This window comes from Cololabis saira, chromosome 3 (genome assembly GCF_033807715.1).
Source record: "Cololabis saira isolate AMF1-May2022 chromosome 3, fColSai1.1, whole genome shotgun sequence".
NCBI lineage: Eukaryota > Metazoa > Chordata > Actinopteri > Beloniformes > Belonidae > Cololabis > Cololabis saira.
This window is the reverse complement of record NC_084589.1, coordinates 23,828,992-23,848,922: the sequence shown is the minus strand read 5'-3', so window position 1 is coordinate 23,848,922 and position 19,931 is coordinate 23,828,992. Positions and strand designations below refer to the sequence as shown.

Below are 19,931 nucleotides of genomic sequence, written 5' to 3'. Positions count from 1 at the left end.
TTCCTCCGCTATGTGAGACACATATCAACTGTATGTAGTTAACCTTTTCATGTCAGGTGTTTTGTCAAGGTTTGCACAAAGCAAGAAAGGAGCTTGAACCCATGACATCATTGTGAAGGAGGTGCCCAAAAATTGCAGACTTGAGCAAGAAGAATACCGTACAAATGATCTTTTATAGCTGTCCCACACCCAAGCTAAACATAGTTGTGGACATAAAGACATATCGCTCTCAGTATACAACTTTAAAGAGCATTTGCTTCATAAAATGTGTACCGTTGTCTAACAAACAAGGCGATGACTCGATCATTACTTTTATTCTACCTTCAACTAACATTTATATCAAACGATAAGCACCTGAGATAAATGGAAAACCTACAGATGATTACATTGAAATGATTCATAAAAAAACTCAACAAAGAGAACATAAAAGAAAGAGTCATATTTTATTTGATCTTATGTGGCACACTTTTGGACATGTTTGGTCCCAAAGTCCAGATGGTTCAACAGATAAAGTGGAAAAGAGATTAAAGACTTAAAGTGATAATTGTTCATATATTTGCACAACCGTTCACACATTCGTTACTAAAAAGAAAGAAAAAGCAGTAATTACTGTTGTGAGACACAAAGATAAGCTCAACACAGTGAGGATATAAATATTATTTAAACAGTTGTTGCTTATCTTTACAAAACATATATTTTAGGCAACAAAATTAAATTAAGTAATGCTAGGACAACTAGTAAGGCATCAGGCAATTCTGAATAAATATTGGACGTGTACACTCATTCAGTGGCTTATCAAGACTAGTTTATCTCGGAGGTAGAGAATGTCCATGATAAGACAAAAGCTTAAGTGAAGAGTTGTTTGGGACATTTCAAGCTCCTACAGATTAATTATGAAAATGATTTATCGTCTTTTATAGTTGGGAATAAGGTAGAAAAAAAAAAGCCAAAACTGATCAACATTCTGAAAACATGCTGGAACATGTTTACACTACATTTACTGTATAAGCACTTGTTATTAAGGCAATAACTCAGATGAATTGCAGTACAGAAGTTGGATCAGATGTGGATGATGGAGCTGTTGTACAGACATCACCAGAACCAGAACCAGAACCAGCCTGGATCACAATAAAGGCTGTGTGTGTTGAACTGTGGCAATCTGCAGCTCAGGAGTCACCACAATGCTGAAATATCCATGTTGGCAAAGCCGGGTTCCTTCCTCAGGTCCCAGTAAGTGTTGTTGCTCACCCAGGCATCGTCCTCTGATTTCCTGTGGAGAAACCCAACAAATCAAGTGAATAAGATGACACAGTTCTGGTACAGGTGGCTGCTGCTGCGGTATAGTGGTTTGTGGAAAAACCTATTAAGTTCTCTTTAATATGTTCTTTCCAACTAAGTAAATATCTACACTGAAACTGAGATCCTCTGAGTTACCAAGAAGAAGACTTGAGAGATGAGCCAGATTTCAGTAGATTTAATGAAGCAGTTACATTCAATAGGGTCAGAACATACTGTACATCAGGCATCTCGAAGAATGACAATGAAACAAAGGAAGCACAATGATTTTAAGGCATAAATGATGATTCCTTCTTACTATTTTGGTAAACAAATCATTGTTAAGGTCAATGTTAATCTTTTTGGGGCAGAGTATTAGTCTGCACTCCTCAGCAGTTTTGGTTTAATCAAGCTGTCGAGGCAAAATTTTCCATCACATAGTGAATGTATTTATTTTTCTTAAAGAGGAAATGCAAATCATCAAAAACCTGCCAAATGTTTAATACTTTGTTATGTTTTATTAATTTTAATAGCTTCAGCTTATGTTTTCTACCTAACCAGTTTGTACAAAAATAACGCCCCTAAGTACTCAAGCATCACCCTTCAAAGATGCTTTCATAGGAGGGGTTTTGTTTTCACTAGTTTTCTTGTTGTGATGTCAAACATTTCCCTTGACAGTCTGAGAAAGGTTAAACACTCAGGATTGCTGTCTGCTCTTTTGTATCCACAGTTCTCTATCCTGACTAGTCCTGCAGACCCAGTTGCAGAAAAACATCTAACCAATACTGCTATTTTCCCCATGTTTGACTGTAGGCCAACTGTGGTTGTATAGTTCAATCTAAAATATAAATTGAAGATCATAATTGCTGTGCTGCAAATCTGAAAGATAAGAAAACACACAACGGGCGCGCAAACATTGGGAATCTGAAAGAGAGAGAAAAACAAGCAAAGAACAGACAGAGGCAAAAACAGCAACCATCCCAGGTCTTTAAAATCAAGACCAATACAGTTATTTGTCCTCCAAACTGTGGAGTAGGCCTGTAAGTGAATGAGCAAGTGTGTATGTCTGTGTGTAACAGGGCTTTAGCTGAACTGCACTAAGAGTGGAGGAGGGGGGGGGGGCACTAACGCACTACCTGAGAGACTAAAGGCAGTCGAGGAAAAAGCCCGGGCCTAGACAAGCAGCAGCCCCCTTGGGGATCATAAGAGGGAAAGGAGGAAATCCCTCGCCAGCAAGCCCAGCTGGCCACAGAGGGAAGCCCCGGGTGGAGCCCCCGTGACTGCGGAAGAAGACAGCCAGGGAACCTGTGGTGACGGGCCAGGACCCCTATCGGCACCAGCCACATATCAGGTGTATTTCAAAATCAATCTAGGAGTACATTGTGACATAACTGAACAGATCTGAATATTTACATTGACAGTTTGATTTCTTTTTACCCACACAGCCCTGAAAAAAAATCAGAAAATAGTCTTTTCAACGTAAATAGTGAATATAGGTACCTGCTTTTTTTGCACTTTTTTTTTCAGTGTACTGTATATACTGTTCATACTTTGTAATTATATATATTTTTTACTTTTTACCTTTTTTACCCCTCCCCTGTATGTGTGTGTTAAGTGTATTGCTGCCAACAAAGTGAGTTTCCCCACTGAGGGAGAAAATAAAGGATTATCTTATCTTAATGTTGCTGATTGGTGTCTGACCTTCATCCTTACATCCTTAATTACTCAGTTTAGATGGACAGTCGTGTCTACACGTCTGTTGGTGGTTAAAATCCTTCCCATCCTAGACCATATTCATCACAGCAACACCTGTGAGGCCTGTTGTAGACATGTGTTTGCCTTCTTAAGTAGGCTCAGTGAATTCACAAACGCACTCAAGTCAAGTAGCAGAAGGAATACTGATCAGAACATGAATTTTGTTTTTACCTGTCATTGTGGATACAATGACAAATGACAAATGACACAAAGTGGTTGCAAAAAGTTAACTTTGTTAATTTCGAGGTAAACAAAAAACAAAAAGTGGAAAAACTGAACTGCTCTGAAAAGCTGCTCTGTAAGCATAGTTATTGAGGCTACCTGAAGAATTTAGGCTGATGTGATACGCTGTTTTCCTGCAGGACTCTCCGTCTGTCTCTCTGCAGCTGTTCAATTCTCTGCTTTTGTTCCTCCGCAGCCTCCAAGTCCCCGTCCTCCAGCAGTCTGCCAGCGAGACAGACACATCCATTATGCAAACATTGTTAAATATGAATGTTCAATATTCACACTTAATCTTCATTCATGGTTGTGAGTAATGATTGTAGGACAGTCATTTATAATAGAAGCACAGATAACTCATGATGTGAAGGGTGACAGTAAAAGCTGCATCATTTTTTCATTTTATTTTACTTTTGACAACTACATCGTGAGTTTTTTTTCCTGTGCTGCCTCAGGAAAGAAGTGTTTTCAGACTGTAAAACCTTTAAAATGCAAGCTGAAATCAGTGTGATGGATCTGAAAGGGTCTGCACTTGTTTTTCTATTTTTAACAAAGCTTTATCTGGACTGTTTTGATCAAGAAGAAGATGAGAAAAAGAAAGGTGCATTATTTTTAAGACTGCCAAGATTTTGTTATATTCACAAAGTCAGAATATTAAAGGCATATTACCTGACAGAGTTTAGAAGAAATGACAGCTGCCAGTCCCATTTATCTAAAATTTTTACACCTATTCAACAAATGCACTTTGCACAAGTAAAGAAAAGTTATGATGGGAAGCTAAGAATAACCAATCAGCTAATGTGCATAAATACACTAATGGGATTTAAAATGTTCTGCTCACCTTTGGTCCACTCGATATCGGGTGTCTGTAGGCGGTAGCAGTAGTTTCAGAGATGGCTCCAATTCATTCAGCTCAATTGCAAACTTTGTAAAACCATAGTACTGCTCATGGTTGACTGGCATCGCATCTATACCGAGGTAACAACAAGCTCATCAGACGTGATGACAAAAACACATAACAGAAAAGCTGACTGACGTGTGAAAGACACTTTACTTGCTCTCCAGATGCATGTAGCTGATGGTGGGTCTCCACAGAAAATAGCTTCATGCCACTTTCCAAAGAGCCTGTGGACAACCTTTCCTTTATTATCTGTAATCGTTCCTTCCACCTCATTCACACTTGAATTCCAATATTTGGCCTGTGAAAAACACAGAACAGAATTAGTAGACGGTGGATGTGGAGTATGCAGGACAAAGCACCGACCACGAGCATGTCCTCTTGGAGGCAGCAGATGTAGCTGTTGCATAAACAGTCCTGATCCCCAGTGCAGCATGTGCTGCAGGGCTGGTGCATGGGATCAGATATGACAAAGCATAATGAGGTCTGACATGTCTCGACTTTATATCTGCACAGCTTTAGGAGGTCTTTCAAGTGGCAAACATTACAGCAAATAATCTCAGCACTCTCTTCCTCAGTGCAGACTTCCATACATCAAAAGCTGAAAGCCTGTCAGAGTTCTTGCTGGAGTGCAGGTGAAGAGCCCTATCATTATAGATAGTGTACCATCTAATGAAGAGAAAAGTAGTATTTAGCATACTGATATACATTCATTACATAACCCCTCGAGTGCGATAAAGAGGGATATTATTTCCACCACAACCACATGCTGATATAGAAGCATATGATTATAAAAGATCCAGTATATTTAAAGATTATGGCCTATACATATTTGATAAAGTTGTTTTTAAGACAGTTGCCACAGTGGATCATCTTTGTCACACCAACCAACTGCATGTTCCCTTTCACCACATCCAGAAGTCTCCTCTCCTTTTCTCCCTCCTGGCAGATCCATCTCCAAAATCCTTCCACCAATGTGGCCACTACTTTTCTTCTTTCTGTGTCAAACCCAGCTCAATCTAACCACCCGCATATTATCTCCCAGACATCTCAACTTTGCTACGACGTCTAACACATCCATCAATCTTGCACCACTGAACTGGAGTGGAGTCGCGGCGGCAGTAATCCAAGCATGGAAGCCCAGACTTCCCTCCCCGTGGCCACACAGCTCTTCTTAATCCTTCCCCCTAATCATTCACAAAGAAAATCTCAACATCTTCAGCTCTGCCACCTCCAGACATGTTCCCTATCCTTTGGTCTCACTACAGCCGTGTTAACGTTTCCCTTTACTCTTGCTGCTACTTTTATATCTCAGATAACTCCAGACACTTTTCTCCAGGTACTCCACCCTGCCCACACTCTCTTCTGCACATCTTTTCCACACTGCTCATTGCTCTGAACATTTGAGCCAAAGTATTTAAACTCCTAAAATGTCTTCACTTTACTGTTATTACTAGATTATAGTGACAGTAAAAGGTAAACTGATTAATGGAACAATACATCAATTTCAAATGCAAAATTACCTTAAATTGTCTTTGTGTTTATGTGTAGTGATGAAAAAGAACTCTTCTTGTGCCCGCTTTCCTTTTCTTGTGATTCAGGGTAAGTCACAGTACCAGCTCAGAGGAGAATGATCTTTTTCTTCACATCTTCATCTCAACAAACAGTCTAAAGGCATGCTGTATTTGTTTGGAAATGGGAAGTCTTTTACTCTTCTATTTTGGTATATAAATAATGGAAAATTCACATCTGCAGTTGCATAAATCATTTTAACAAATACTGAAATTATCTTATAACGCTCTAGAAGTGCTTTGTCCATGTTTAATTTTCTGAGGAGGAAATCCAACTTCTTCTCTAAGTCTTTCCTGGTAACAGGATGGATTCTACCGTTGCTGTTGAACGTATCATCAGTGAGCAGTATCAGATGCAGCCATTGAAAAAAAAGTACATAAACAAAGGTGTAATTTAGTCAATGCAATCAACAATGACTTACCAGTGTCATCCAAAAACTTTAATAAAAGACTAAGGAATGAGCAAATAGTGAAAACTACAGACATGTAGAAGGGAAAGTACCGTAAGTATTTGAGTCTGTTGTGTTGCAGTGTGACACTGATTTGCTCTTTGCTAGATTCGTTTTTTGGTCTCTCAGAAAATAATAACATGCTTCAATGGTTATCAAATGTAATTTGTGTTTAAAATACATTTGAGTAGAAGGGCAAAGCTGTATGACAGATCTCAGAAGAGGCCTACTGTTTCTCCTTGCAGTCTCTGCCAAGTTCTGCAAGAGTGAGCGAAACCTTGATGCAGGTGTCCATACTCCCAATTATGCTTTATTATGCCAATAAATGTCAACTGACATATTTATTTCATCATCATTTCTCTGTATTGTTCAACATGCTGGGAAAACATGTCAGCTGTTCATAAAAAAGTAATTAGTACTTGACAACCCACTGAAAATTAATTTTGCAGAAAAAAAACCCAACTCGGACATCAAACTATGGTCTGTGTGATATCCAATTCCATAAGTTACACACATAAAAGGTATCTTAACTTGTGGAAATCAACCTTTTATTACACATTCACAAGAAAGTAATAATAAAAAAGTGCTTCTTCATGTGCTTTTACGTTTTTGCCTACCTTGACAAAATTAATCTTGCATTGACATATATCCCTGCTGTGGTTTTTGATGGAAACTTCTCCATAATGCTCAATCCAGAGCTGCCCGCTGAGAATATTGTGGATGCAGGATGTCACCTTGTTCCATTCATAGTGGTCTCCGAATCTGGGATGGAGAATTAGATATTATTGTCATTGTTTTTAGTCTCTTGGGTGCAGCAGCCAAACAGAGGTTATCGGTTTGCACAAAGGCACATGTATTACTCATAGTAGCTTTACATCTTTTAAGTGTTTATTTGACGAAAGTATCTTTTAAGTGTAAATGTTTCTTGCTGGAAAATATCTGTTTTTGTATGTTTGGACCTGAATCCTGTCTTTAGAAAAATGGAATACAGGTCTAAAAATTAATCTAAATGACAGCTGTGCCGCTGTTAGTGTTCCAGGTGAAAATAGAACAGGAGGCGAGTGGAAAAATACTAGGCCAGAACTGCACTGAGACATACTGCACAAGTTTCTTGACAAGGATGATTCCAGGGAGGAGGGAGCGGGTCACTGCATTGCTGTAACAATGAGGCCAGAGATACTCACCCTGGCAGAGTCACATGAGTGCTTCCCACGGGGACGATCTCCATTGACTTTCCCCAGAATTTGTTCTTACACCTCACATCTACAAAAGCAATTGTACAAATGAACATTGATTCTGGGCAGCAAGCTACCGTTGAAATGTCTACAGATAAGGATGAAAATACCAATACCCCAGTACCTTGCCAGAAGACGAAGTTTTTGGACTCTGCATGGCAGGCTGAGATTGGTGGATGATGGCTGACCTGACATTGCAGATGGGAATAAATAGTATGCTTCAAATGTCAAAGGCAATTACGCGTTGTGTGGATTTGTAAAGACCCAATAAGATTAAAGTTATAAGGTCATACAGTCACTAAGAACAGTGTGAGCGAGCGCAGTCTCATCAGTTTAAATCTATGATGGTGGACACTATATGAGTCATGCATACCTGCTCTGCGACAAAGCGAAAGCCTTTGTCCGATCGGTCACATTCATACGACTCTCCTAGAACAGGATTAAAGGGTTTTCCTCCAGTTCTGTAGTAGCTGGATGCATAGCCTGATACAACAAAAGTGGCTATGTACATCTACGAAACAAAGAACCAGAACAGTTAACACTCGATGCATCATTTTTATCACACGATCAGGACTGTGACGGTGACACTCAACTGTCTGTAACACATCATTTATTTTATAGGAAAATTAAATTATTTATGCTCCGCAGAAGTTGCTTGTGGATAACTTTTTACACCTTTTCACAATATCCATTGAGTTTACGTAAACATAGATTTTCTTTAAGGATTTTTTTCTTTTTCTCTCTCAGTTTACTCATTTATCTGTTGCTTTACGGCAGCCTCCTGTATAAACCCCCCGTTTGGAATAAATCAAGTTGTCTGTATTTGCTCTGTAACTGTGTACACATTTTCTTGTCTATATACCTCCCTATTGTATTTTTTAAATGTGACACCAAAGGCTTGATTTATACTGCTCCCATATAAAAATGGCAAAAATTCAAAAGAGAAAATCCCCTAAAGCTAGTTCATGCAAATGTAAACCTCAAACAGTACATTTTGTGCTCTTATTGTAGAAAATCAGTTAGTTGGATCAGAGTTTCCTCCACATCTGAAATATGCCTGACAATCACTTCTATCTGCTTAGATCTTGTTTGATAATAAAGGTATGATTAAATGCATCATTTATTTGGAGGTTTATTCTGCTAACATTGGCTCTGCAGTTCACTAATTCTGGGAAATAAATGCATGTTTTCTTATTGGTAGCTGTATGAGATGAAGTTGAGACTAACAGACTGATTAATTTAATTTAAGGATTTGCAGGGTCACGGGGGTCTGCTGAAGCGTATCCCAGCTCATTATAGGCGAGAGGCAGGGGTTCACCCGTGACAGGTCAATGACAAACTGATTAGAGGAAATTGTTAAATGGATTAATTGACTCTACTTAAATTGTTTGTGTAAGGATTAATTACTAATATTACATTGCATTTAGCGGACATTTCCAAAGGGACTTGGGACAGAGGAATACAATCAAGCCACAGCAACATAGTAGATCCCAAAGTTCAGCTCTGGCTTTCAGTATGTTACATTTTAATATGTTGTGTGTTTTAAGACTACTACCATGACCAAGTTTGATCTAAATGCGACATGGAATTACTTGAAAGAAACTCTTGCGCATTTTAAAAATAGCATCTTTATATATTTTTTTCCTATTTGCATAGAAGTCTTAAAATAGCCCTCTTATGTTTTAATTTAGATGCCTCACACAGCCAGACAGCGAAAAGAAAAAAACCCAACAGCATCTGTTTACATCTTATGTGGCAATAAATGGGTGAAGAAAGAAATAATGATTCAACAGCGAACAGAATGGTGGCGTCTCACCATACGCTGCAAAGGGTCCTGTGTGTTAGCGGCCCTGTCTAACAGCTCACTGTACTCCAGCTCCTCACACAGTCTCTGCAGGGTGTTCAGTGGCTCATTAAGATGCACAGGCATCGCCACCTTGGACAGGTCCTTGCCGATGTTGTTCCTTAGGATGTTCCACAGACTGATGGTGCTGTTGTTTGGGCTGGGAGAGGGCAGGCAGGACCTACGCTGACAAAGGGCAGCGCCTTCTGCAGAACGTGTGGAGAGAAAATGTAGAAGGGCACAGATTAAATGTAGTTAGTGTAAGATATGATATAACTCAAGGACAACATGGCCAGTGTTGTATTCAGTTTACCTGAATTTGGTCTTTCACTTTCCATTTCATTACTGAAATTGTCAATGGAAATGTTGTCACTAATGTCACTAATGTTTGAGTCGTCTTCTGACACCTAAAGAAGAAAAATGACATGTTCAAATTGTGCAAATTGTGTTAATGCACCTTGCAGAAAGGGGCTGGCCACTTCTATTTCAACACCCTGTCACATCAGAAAAAAGGTTTTAATGAGCAGGATATGACGCTTCTCTGGACACCTAGTGACGAAGTTGCACCTCGGCTTGCTTTATTTTTAGATTAAAGTAATTAACATCTATTTCCATATTGCTTCCGCTTGAACTGCCATGTCATCAGATGTGCAGCATGTACACCGCACAGGGAAAAGAATGAAGGAATAGATAGCAATGTTGTTTCTTGAAACAGGTAAAAATAAGATTAAAACTTAGGATTTAGGACTTTGAAATGTTTTGATGTTCAATACAAGATCAAGCTTCTCTCTGCAGCGCTGCGCTGCTGTCTTATCGTAAAGACTTAAAATGTAAAACATATTTCAGATACAAAGGCAGAATTGACGTAATCTTGGCTGATATAGACAATGAATATCTCACAGCTGTTCTTGTCTGTTGTAAAAAGGAAAAATGACAAAAATTCACAGTAATCATAATTTTTATGTTTAGCTCTGGCCATCAGTAGCATCAGAGTTATTGATCCACCGTTACATCAGTCGATGAGAGCAGTTTATCTCACCTCATTTTCAGAGGAACTAGCAGACAACAGAACTTCCTGTGCATCAAAAAACTCAGACAACGACTCAGCAATTGAAGCTCTGCTCTCATTGGAGACTTGGTGTACCAGAGGATGGGAGTCTTCCACAGAGTCCTGTTTCTGAAAGACATCAATACTCACAAGCTATAAAAACAGCAAGAAAGAGGCTACATCATAACTGGCAATTATGGTTTCATTCAGGGGATAATGCAATCACCATCAGGTGTGTAAGTACGCACATCTGCTGTGCCATTTACAGGTGAAGTGTTTCATAACACAGTATATCACAAGGGGACGATAATCACTTTAAAATGGTAGATAGTATATTAGTCTAATCATGCACTATATTTCTTTATTTTAGTTGGAATAAATCAGAAACAATTCACAGACAGTTTCATAGAAATATATTATAACAAAGTGCATACTATATCATTGAAAAAAAAGAAAGAACGAGCATACAAACATGCAACCAGTTGCAAACATTATTGAATTTTTCCTATACATGGAAGTGAGCATAGACATCTAAGCGCTGTCATATCTAAAAGCGATTAATAAGGATAAGAATTTCCAGGGACACAATTAAGCAGATGAGCTCACTGTCTGGTCACCAATTCCTTGTTCAGTGAAGGTGATAAAGTGTCAAGTAGGTGAAGGTCTTCCTGTGAGACATGTCAAACTAAGAGATTTATGCCAATAGAATAGAAATGCAATTTTAATTTAATATTTAATTTATGTGTGTGTGTTTAATTTACATTTGTTGAATTTGATTGCAAGGGCAACGTTTACCCGCTCTATGGCAAATTCTAGACAGTGGGATGAAAATAAAGACAAAGATAGTAAAAATCATCATGCTGGGGTGGGGGAAACAAAGTGACTGGATTCCTGCACCCACCTGCACAGGGGCAGAGAGATTTATTAGTGTGGGCTCTGTGATGTGGGATTCAGCATGAATCTTGTTCAGGCGCTCTCTCAGCTCCGAGTTTTGGGTTAAAGTCTGGAAAAATAGCCAGGGTAAACATTGTTTAATACTAGGGGTGTAACAATATATCGTGCCACAAAATTTCGTGATACAAAAACGTCACAATACATGTCGTGGAGGTGACAAAGTGTATCGCGATATTGGAATATTAATATTAATATATTGTGTTGACTAGTAACGCGCATCCGAAAAAAGAAAAAAGTCAAATCATACATGAAAGAAACTATTCAGTTTGTGGCTAAATATTTGTACTTGTGTGAAACTGAAGATGCATAATGCAAACCTGACATTTACTTTTAGTTCAGTTTGTGGAAAATGGTTGGCCTGGCTTTCTCTTTAAAACTTAAACAGTTATAAAGCATTACAAACTGTAACAATAGGGCAAATGCACAGCATTGTTTTATATTTTGCTCTTTCAAATAAAAGACAATTTTTTCCAGTCATATGTTCCTCATGCAAGGTTGTTAAAAAAATACTGCTATAATATCGTATCGTTATCGTGACCTCAATATCGTGTATCGTACCGTATCGTGAGATTAGTGTATCGTTACACCCCTATTTAATACACTACCCTAGCAACAAATACCTTCATTGCCTTTCCATCTTTAAATCTGAGATACGTGAGCTGTTCCCCTTCAAAGTATGAGGCTTAAAAGGCAGACAGAGTGATGAGGAGGAAGTGCTGGCGTAGAGAGTGCCATCATTGTAATGTGGCAAAATGCACTTTAGTCACATTCGAACTTGTTTGCTCTCTACGCCGACACATTTCCGTGCTGACTACATGACAATGAACGTGTGCAACCAAAGGCAGTAAATGTAAAAATTCTCTGGGTGGGAGGCTGCAACCACGGGAAACATGACTGTTGATTCAGGTGGGCAGGCGTCACACCGGGAGCCTGTAATCCCTCTAAAAGGCTCATCAGTGTGTCACGTCTGACAAGAGGTGTGGGAGGACATGGCATCTGAGAGGATACCCCACCTTTACTGACTGAAAGCATTTCTCTGTGTTTGAGTGTGTCTTGCCTCACATACCGCTGCCAGTGTGTTCTTCAAATTGACAACTCGCGGTGACGTAGGGGGACATGATTCGTAATCCAGACACTGTTTTAATCTCTCCCTCTCAGATGTTAGTGAATTCAGCACTGACTTCATGGTTGCATGCACTGAAGGAACAAGAGGAGAGCAATAGCTGCAAATCAGTTTGTATTCATCTAAGAGAATTATCAAAGCAACATAGCGTGTATGTACAGAACAAACTGTGACAGCCTGTCACCCCATGCTACTAATACATCATGAACATTTGATTATCTCCTTGGTAAACAAGACACATTCTTAGTCTTATAAGTCAAACTTCACCAGCACTTCACTGTCACAGCTTTGGAGGCTACAGTACATGATTGAGACGCACACGCGTTAATAATGGATCACCGGATAGAATTGAGTCCATTACACATGTATAAATTATGCATAGATTTAACAAGTGAAATGCAAGCAGAAATGAGAGCTGTTCTCTAGACAGATTGATTTAACACTGTAGAACAAATTTACCCTCATTATTTCATGTAAATGACCAGGTAGTTGAATATATAAACATTTAGGCCTGAAATGACTCAGAACCATGCCAAAAATTGACTCATCATCTCTGTAATGAAGGTTATGACTGATGCAGTTTTCCTAATTACTTTTTTTCCATTACTGTACATGAAAACTGCCAAACTGAATTTTATGAATCTGGGTAGGATGTTAGTTCATGGGCAAAGGAAGAACTTATAAAATTTTGGCATGGACAAAAATTGATTTCCCTCTATTACAGCCAAGGCTTTCACATCAAATATGTTATTATTTAATCAACAGTTTGTTTTTTCAGCTTCAACTGATGTTAAGTGACAATTTTTCAATAATAACATTATATAATCACATAACTGTGATATCTTTATTACTCTATCTTTTTTCAATTTTGAGTGTGTCCAACATTATTCATGCTCTATCTCAGTGATAAGTGGTAAAACATTTATTTGCCACTCGAGCAATCAAACAGTTTTTATCAAAAAAAAAAAATAAATAAAAAAGAACCTGCGTATCCTCATAGAATACGGCTGCACAATTATATATACATATATATATGAAAAAATCATAATCATGACTACTTTGGTCAACAGTAGAATCACAACTATGCTCAAGTAGCCTCTTAAATGCTTTTGGTCAGAAATAGCAGTGTGACCTCAACATTACTTGGGAATCGGTCACCCGTTCCCGACATTAATTTATGTTTAAAATGTGCACATCATTTAAAAGCAAGATAGAGCATGTGGTATATTATATTTGATTAATTGCACAGCCCTGCCAGAAAGGTTTCAGACCACTAGTCAGCTGTAATGAAACTCATGAAACTTAAATTCAAGTACCAACTTCAGAAGACACGACTCAAAGCTGATCTCTTCAGACGCCCACCGAGACACTCACTTCTTCAACACAAACACAAAAACCTAAAAAAGTTGGTGGAGAAGTTGACTTTGACTAAGAGAACAACTTTTTTCAAACAATTTCTTTTGACAGATGAAATTAAAATGATTGGTATTATTTTATTATACATGGGTGTGACTTCACATGGTAAAAGGAATAAGAAGCACTAAATCTAAAGAAAAAAACCTCCCCATAGTCCAGCAAGGACTGTAAGGAGTTAAATGTTTATTTGTTTTTGTTTTTTTCCGGTCACATTTTGGAAACAGCCTACAGAAAAACTTGAAGAGTTTGGACCTGAATACAAACAAAGAATCTGTGGCATGAACTACAGTAAAGACCGAGTGATGACAGAGAAGTCATTCTAACCTTAAAGGAGCTGTATGTAAGAGCAATAATAAAACGAATCATAAAATGACCCCGATATGTCAACAGACATTTAAAAATCATGTTCATTTCAAATACTTATGTCACTGACAACAGCACTCAAACCAGGATATTCCAGTTTAAAAAGAGGAGTTGCAGCCCTCAACTGATGTTTATGTTGTCATTTTTTGTTTTGGCCTGAAGCTCCACCCTCCACCTATCTCCCAATCACCAAGTCAGTATTGTTTCGGCATCCGGGTTGCCAGCTCGGCTCTAATTATCGCAGCTATGGCAGCCTACGTTCCTGCTGCATTCTGCAGCCTACCTGGCAACCTCTGGTCGGGGGGAGGAGGGGGAGGGTACACGCCGCTCAACAATATTTTGAAAGTGACTGCAGTACCAGTTTTGGACATTTCTTACAGACGGCTCCTTTAATGGCCGAGATTGTCACAAAAAGGGAGCTCTTAGCTCATAAGCAATGTTTCATTGTTGGCAAATACTTTGCCACTGATTGCTTAGAGAGGGTATGTTTAATACCTGCAGTTAAAAATGTAATTTATGGTCTAACACAACATTTTAACATCCTTTTTTCAATTATTTGTCAGTTCAAACCAGAAGTGAAGCATTGCCAAAATAAACATTCACTATAGCATATCAACATTTGGGAGATGTAGATAGTTTTGGGTGTAACCATTAAAAGACAGAATAAATTGATGTTTATTAGACTAGATGCACCAATCTCATAATCACAAAAGATTAGAAAAAACCTTTGCTTCTCAATAAGTAAGAGAGAGGTGAAATGACATCAGGGCAAATCATTAGAATGAAGGTGTGGTGTGCATTACAGATGACTGCAGAACTAGAAAAACTCACTCTTGCTGGTTCATTTGAGAAACCCTTGAATGATCTGAGTGATAAATAAATCCATATTTTTCACTCACAGTTGGCTGCAACACGGCAGAAGTCTTCCTGCAGCTTTGCTACATCAAAAGGACAATCCAGACATTCGGGGTCAGCTTTCTCACTGCCGACTGCAGCAGTGGAGAGATTGGGGTTAGAGGCATGGAGGCGGATAGAGCCAGATGAGAAGCAGCTGGGTACCTGCGGCAAGAGCAGCAGTTGAAAAGATTCACCGTCAAAAGATTAAGTATCCTCACACTTTATTGTCACGCTGTCTACCTGGAGCGTAGTTTTGACATCCTTATTGTAATTTTTATTGCGCCATTTCCTTGGGAGTCGTTTATCTTTTTTGGGACTGTCAAATGGAGAAGCCTAGTAAACATTAAGAAACATATTGATGTTCAGGAGAGTTTCACAGCTGGCGAAAGGCATAAAAATTACACAAAATCTACATTTAGTGGCACAAACTTAATGGAAAATAATAAAAGATACATACGTTAGGATGCATAAAAAAAAACATGAGCAATCATGCGTTGGTGTCATTACACCTAAAGCTTTTACTGGAAAAGTGAAAGCAACTAGAAAGGGAGCGCTGACCTGTAGTGCCTGGATAGATGGAGCAGAGTAGGTGCGGTGAAGAACTTCCATGCTCTGAAGAAGGTGATTCAACTCCAGCAAGCTGGCTTCACATACTGACAAGTCTACACGGAGAAGGAAAACAGTCCAAAAAAGGTGTGTCAAATGAAAACGTTCACCTAATGGCTTGGCCATCAAAGACAAACACGACAGCCATTTTCTGTACAACCAAGCCTTGGCATAGTAATGAAGTCAGTAATTCCAGTGCTCCATGGTGAAGACCTACAGATGTATCCATCTATCCATCTGTTTTTTATGTTCACTTCATTGTATACAGAGCTGCCAGGGGCTGGAGTCTATCCCTGCTGATATCGGCAGAGAGGCATTCCTCAAAGATCTGCTTCTCTTGCCAAATGATTGATCTTGGCTTGAGCATTTCCATTCAACAGAAGGGGAAAGCTATACTAATCAGGCACAAAGATTTCCCATCATACCACAGTCACGACAAGTGCCAACTGTATCTGACAAGTGTTCGATGTGTACAGGGTCTAATGACACGAGGTTTCAGCCCTCTGACACGACTAAACCTCCACACACAGCCAGAGAAATGACACCATTAACAGATGTTTTAGCTGCAAGGAGTGGCAATCAACCACAGACGTACAACCAATCTGTTGTGTGATTGTGTTTTGTTTTTTTGGTTTTTTACAAAGATTTATAGTTTAGAAAATCCCAACTCCTAACTCAGCCAGGAAAAGTGTTAATAACACATCAATGGAGTAATAATGAAAGAGACAAACATTGCATCAGTGTATGCCACAGTTTCCTGTGTTTATTAACACCATCTTTAACATACAGTCTAACAGAAGACGGCAGATAGACATGGCGTAAATAAAAACACTGGACTTGCTAATCTTCCTCTGCCCTTCTTCTCTCATGCTCTCTGGATACTTTTCTGTAGCTACAAGCAAACCTTTAGCACAGACGCTTTTAAAACATTTTAAAAGTCTCTACTGGGAAACTGCAGCAGCTATATATATAAACTTTATTTGCAGACATGGGTCCAGAATATATGGCTTAATCTTTGTTAACTGATTTAATTTTCTACCAAACCGTCTCAATGACGTTTCAATGAGTTTAGCGGCCATCTTATAAATTCCACATGATTACATCAGATAACTTTTGTCAAGGTTTAAGTCAGTAGATTTTTCAAATCTGAGGGCTCAAGTTTGATTTACTATGCCGCAGTGTTTTCAGAACAGTACATCAAACTGTTTTCCACACGGACTTGCTGTCTACTGTTTGTGTATTGTGGATTGCATGAATGATGACTCAAGACGGGAGCTGCAGACTGTTATCATATACCAGAAAATTATATACCAGTGTCCTAATAAGTGTTTAAAATGGAGTACAGAAAAAATACCAAGCTATGTCACTAGACCAAGTGGCATTTTTCAAGATGCAAGCAAGCGTGCGTCATTTATGATTCACAATCCTCTTGGCAGCAGAGGTCCTCGTCTCACAATGTCTTGAGTGGATATCAAGCTTTATCCACCAGGAAAGCACAAACCCTCAGCATAACTCACATGCACCCCTGACAAAAAAGAAAAAAAAATGTATCTGACATGTTGTTGGACCACATTTAGATTTGTCCCCATACATTTCCTTCATCTCTGTTAGTTAATGTGATGCCATAACATTTATTTCCATTCAGTTTTGTTAATTTTTCATCAAGATCTACTGATGAGACAAAAGTCAGAACATTACGTAAAGCATCTTCCAAAAACTCGGTGTGAAAATGATATATAATGCCCCCTTAACCACTCTTTAACAATCCCGAGCCCATTGAATCCTGGCATTGTCATCTTGGAATATGAATCGCTGCCTCTGCCATCAGGGAGGAGAAAAAATATCTAATAATGCTGCCTCCACAGACTTGCACAGTGGGCACTAGGCATGATGGGTGTGTAATTTCATTTCTGGTCTTGTTACCATGATGCACCATTCACTCTGGGACCGGGTAAATCTGGACTCATCAGAACACATGATCCTTTTCCATTTGCTCTAAAGCCCAGTCTTTACACTCCCAAGCAAACTGAAGCCTTTCCCTCCAATCAGCCTCGATAATAAGAGCTTTTCTCAAAGCTACACTGTTAGTTGAGTCCAAAAACATTCGTTTCACATTGTGTATGTGGAAATGCTCTTAACATCACAATTTAACTTTACATTGAGTTCTAATGTTGATTTTCTTCCACTTGAGTTCACCAAACATATAAGTAACCTCTCCTTTTTTCAAGGTGCTTTTAAAAAAAAAAATCACATTTAATACTTGGAAATGTTCACGTCCAGTACTTAATAATCCGTGAGGTAGTCACTGAGCTTTTCTTTTTTTTATTTAGTTGTTGTTTTGTTTACTCTTTTCCACAACCACAAGATGTATCTTCCAGCACAGTTATTTAAAAAATGAGAAGCTACTTATTACATAATTTATGGTGATATTGTTTCCAGATGGAGCAAATTAACTATCGCCGTAACTCTACAGACTGTAACAGAATACGGAGACACTTTGTGAACAACCAGAATCTGCCTCTTACACAATACAAAAACAATATTTTGTCTGAAAATCCATTTTAAAGACTATCAGTCAACAAAAGAACTAAAGGGTAAGTTTTCTCTAAATCAGGAACTATAATAGCAACCTATCAGCGCTTGGAAACTAAACATAACAATTTAGCATTTTTACATTTATCTGGTGATGCAGGGCTCTAAATTCACGTGAAAGCAGATGGACTCTGCAAATCATTTTCAGACTCACAAAAACAGGAGGCAGCTCTACTGTCTCACCTTTGGAGCATTTGTCCATGTCGTCAGATGACTGGAGCCAGGCGGCTACTTTGGCCTGGCTGTTGGAGCTCAGAGGGAAGACTCCAGGAGAATGCACGGTGGACTGCCTTCGTATAGACATGCACTGCAGTAGCAGACAGACGCAAAGGTTACACCAGCAACAATTTATTTCCTTTTAAAATAAATAAATAAAAATGTATTTTTATTTTCTACTCTAAATAACTTTACTTTAAATAATAAAGAATAACAAAGGAAATGTAATTTTGTGTCTCTACTTTACAGAGAGCTTCCAGGAACTGCGTAACTGTGTGTTGTGTAGTGCTCAGTACCCTTCTGATGGAGGCTCCCTCTGCCCGGCTGGGGGATTTGGGGGAGGGGTAGTGGGGGTAGTAGAAGGACTTCTCGTTAGGGCAAATGGCAATCTCATTTTGCCGATAGACCCGATGATGGCGCAGCTTGGAAACCCATTCGTCAAACAGTTCCTGTGACTTAATCTGGAGAACGTAGACCAAAACCAGGAATCAACACGAGGACAAGTAAAGTACAGGAGGTGGTATAACACACACACACACACACACACACACACACACACACACACACACACACACACACACACACACACACGCACGCACGCACGCACGCACGCACGCACGCACGCACGCACGCACGCACGCACGCACACACACACACAAAGGAACAGTGCATTATGATTAGTTAGTCACTTCCGACCAACGGTACATTTTACGGGTAATTCTGAAGTCGTTTCAATGCTGGCGTCATTTCAGGGCTCGTGGGAGAAGCCCATTTGTTCATTAGCTATGCGGTTTACCTTCAAGTGATAGATGTTTTCCTCGGCGTCAAGATCAATACACTTGGCTTTCTTCTTAACAGCCATGACAGAGAGGCCCACGTCGATGCAACCATGCAATTTCCCCTTTTCAATCTGCGAGGTAGCATAAAACATTATAAATGCATTAGACTAAGCGTGAAACAAATACCGTTCAGTTTAAAATGGAAGGATAATCCTTTTACAGGCCGTGTGGAGTTGGCCGAGCTGACTTTCTGCACAACTGTAACGTAGTAGACGTGCGACTGGCAGGTAAAATGCACAGTGGGTTTCTACTAACTGATCAGGAGATTGAGGATGAATTGGGACCTTTTGTATCGATTGGACACAGGATGTCAGTATAGCACAAAAAATTCTCCAGATAAGATATTGTCGGTTAATGAAAAACTTGTATTTATTTACTTACATCAGAACTGCATTTGCCATACTTGAGGATTCCCTTGTCAAGTAAAAAAAATCTCTATAAGGAGACAAAGAGACAAAATGAGATGCAGCAGCTGGTATGACATGAAACATCCCTGACAACTAGCCTGAAGTCTGTTACGACTCTGTGGTCAAGACAGAGCCAACTTTCTTCATCATGTAATTAATGTTTCTGCTGTGTGAGATGTTTTTCATCCCAGACTCTTCTCTTGTCTGCCTTGATTACGCTTCCTC

General features: G+C 39.1%; 1 protein-coding gene across 5 annotated transcripts in view; it reads right to left on the bottom strand.

Moving 5' to 3' along the window:
- Positions 1–284: 284 nt before the first annotated feature.
- The window catches only part of osbpl3b (oxysterol binding protein-like 3b), a 43,239-nt gene continuing 23,592 nt past the window's right edge, over positions 285–19,931 (bottom strand). For 2 of the 5 annotated variants that reach the window (XM_061718334.1, XM_061718337.1), the window contains 20 exons: positions 19,681–19,734; positions 19,257–19,370; positions 18,757–18,921; positions 18,428–18,551; positions 15,605–15,708; positions 15,287–15,379; positions 15,049–15,208; positions 12,314–12,444; positions 11,195–11,296; positions 10,285–10,422; positions 9,559–9,652; positions 9,219–9,451; positions 7,776–7,913; positions 7,527–7,590; positions 7,352–7,430; positions 6,785–6,929; positions 4,304–4,448; positions 4,091–4,217; positions 3,352–3,474; positions 285–1,270 (listed from right to left, as the gene is read on the bottom strand). In XM_061718334.1, coding sequence (XP_061574318.1) covers positions 1,174–1,270; positions 3,352–3,474; positions 4,091–4,217; positions 4,304–4,448; positions 6,785–6,929; positions 7,352–7,430; positions 7,527–7,590; positions 7,776–7,913; positions 9,219–9,451; positions 9,559–9,652; positions 10,285–10,422; positions 11,195–11,296; positions 12,314–12,444; positions 15,049–15,208; positions 15,287–15,379; positions 15,605–15,708; positions 18,428–18,551; positions 18,757–18,921; positions 19,257–19,370; positions 19,681–19,734 — 2,430 coding nt within the window. In that variant the 3' untranslated portion in view covers positions 285–1,173. The remainder of the gene's footprint in view (positions 1,271–3,351; positions 3,475–4,090; positions 4,218–4,303; positions 4,449–6,784; positions 6,930–7,351; positions 7,431–7,526; positions 7,591–7,775; positions 7,914–9,218; positions 9,452–9,558; positions 9,653–10,284; positions 10,423–11,194; positions 11,297–12,313; positions 12,445–15,048; positions 15,209–15,286; positions 15,380–15,604; positions 15,709–18,427; positions 18,552–18,756; positions 18,922–19,256; positions 19,371–19,680; positions 19,735–19,931) is intronic. The other 3 variants (XM_061718335.1, XM_061718336.1, XM_061718338.1) reach the window with 3 other exon arrangements.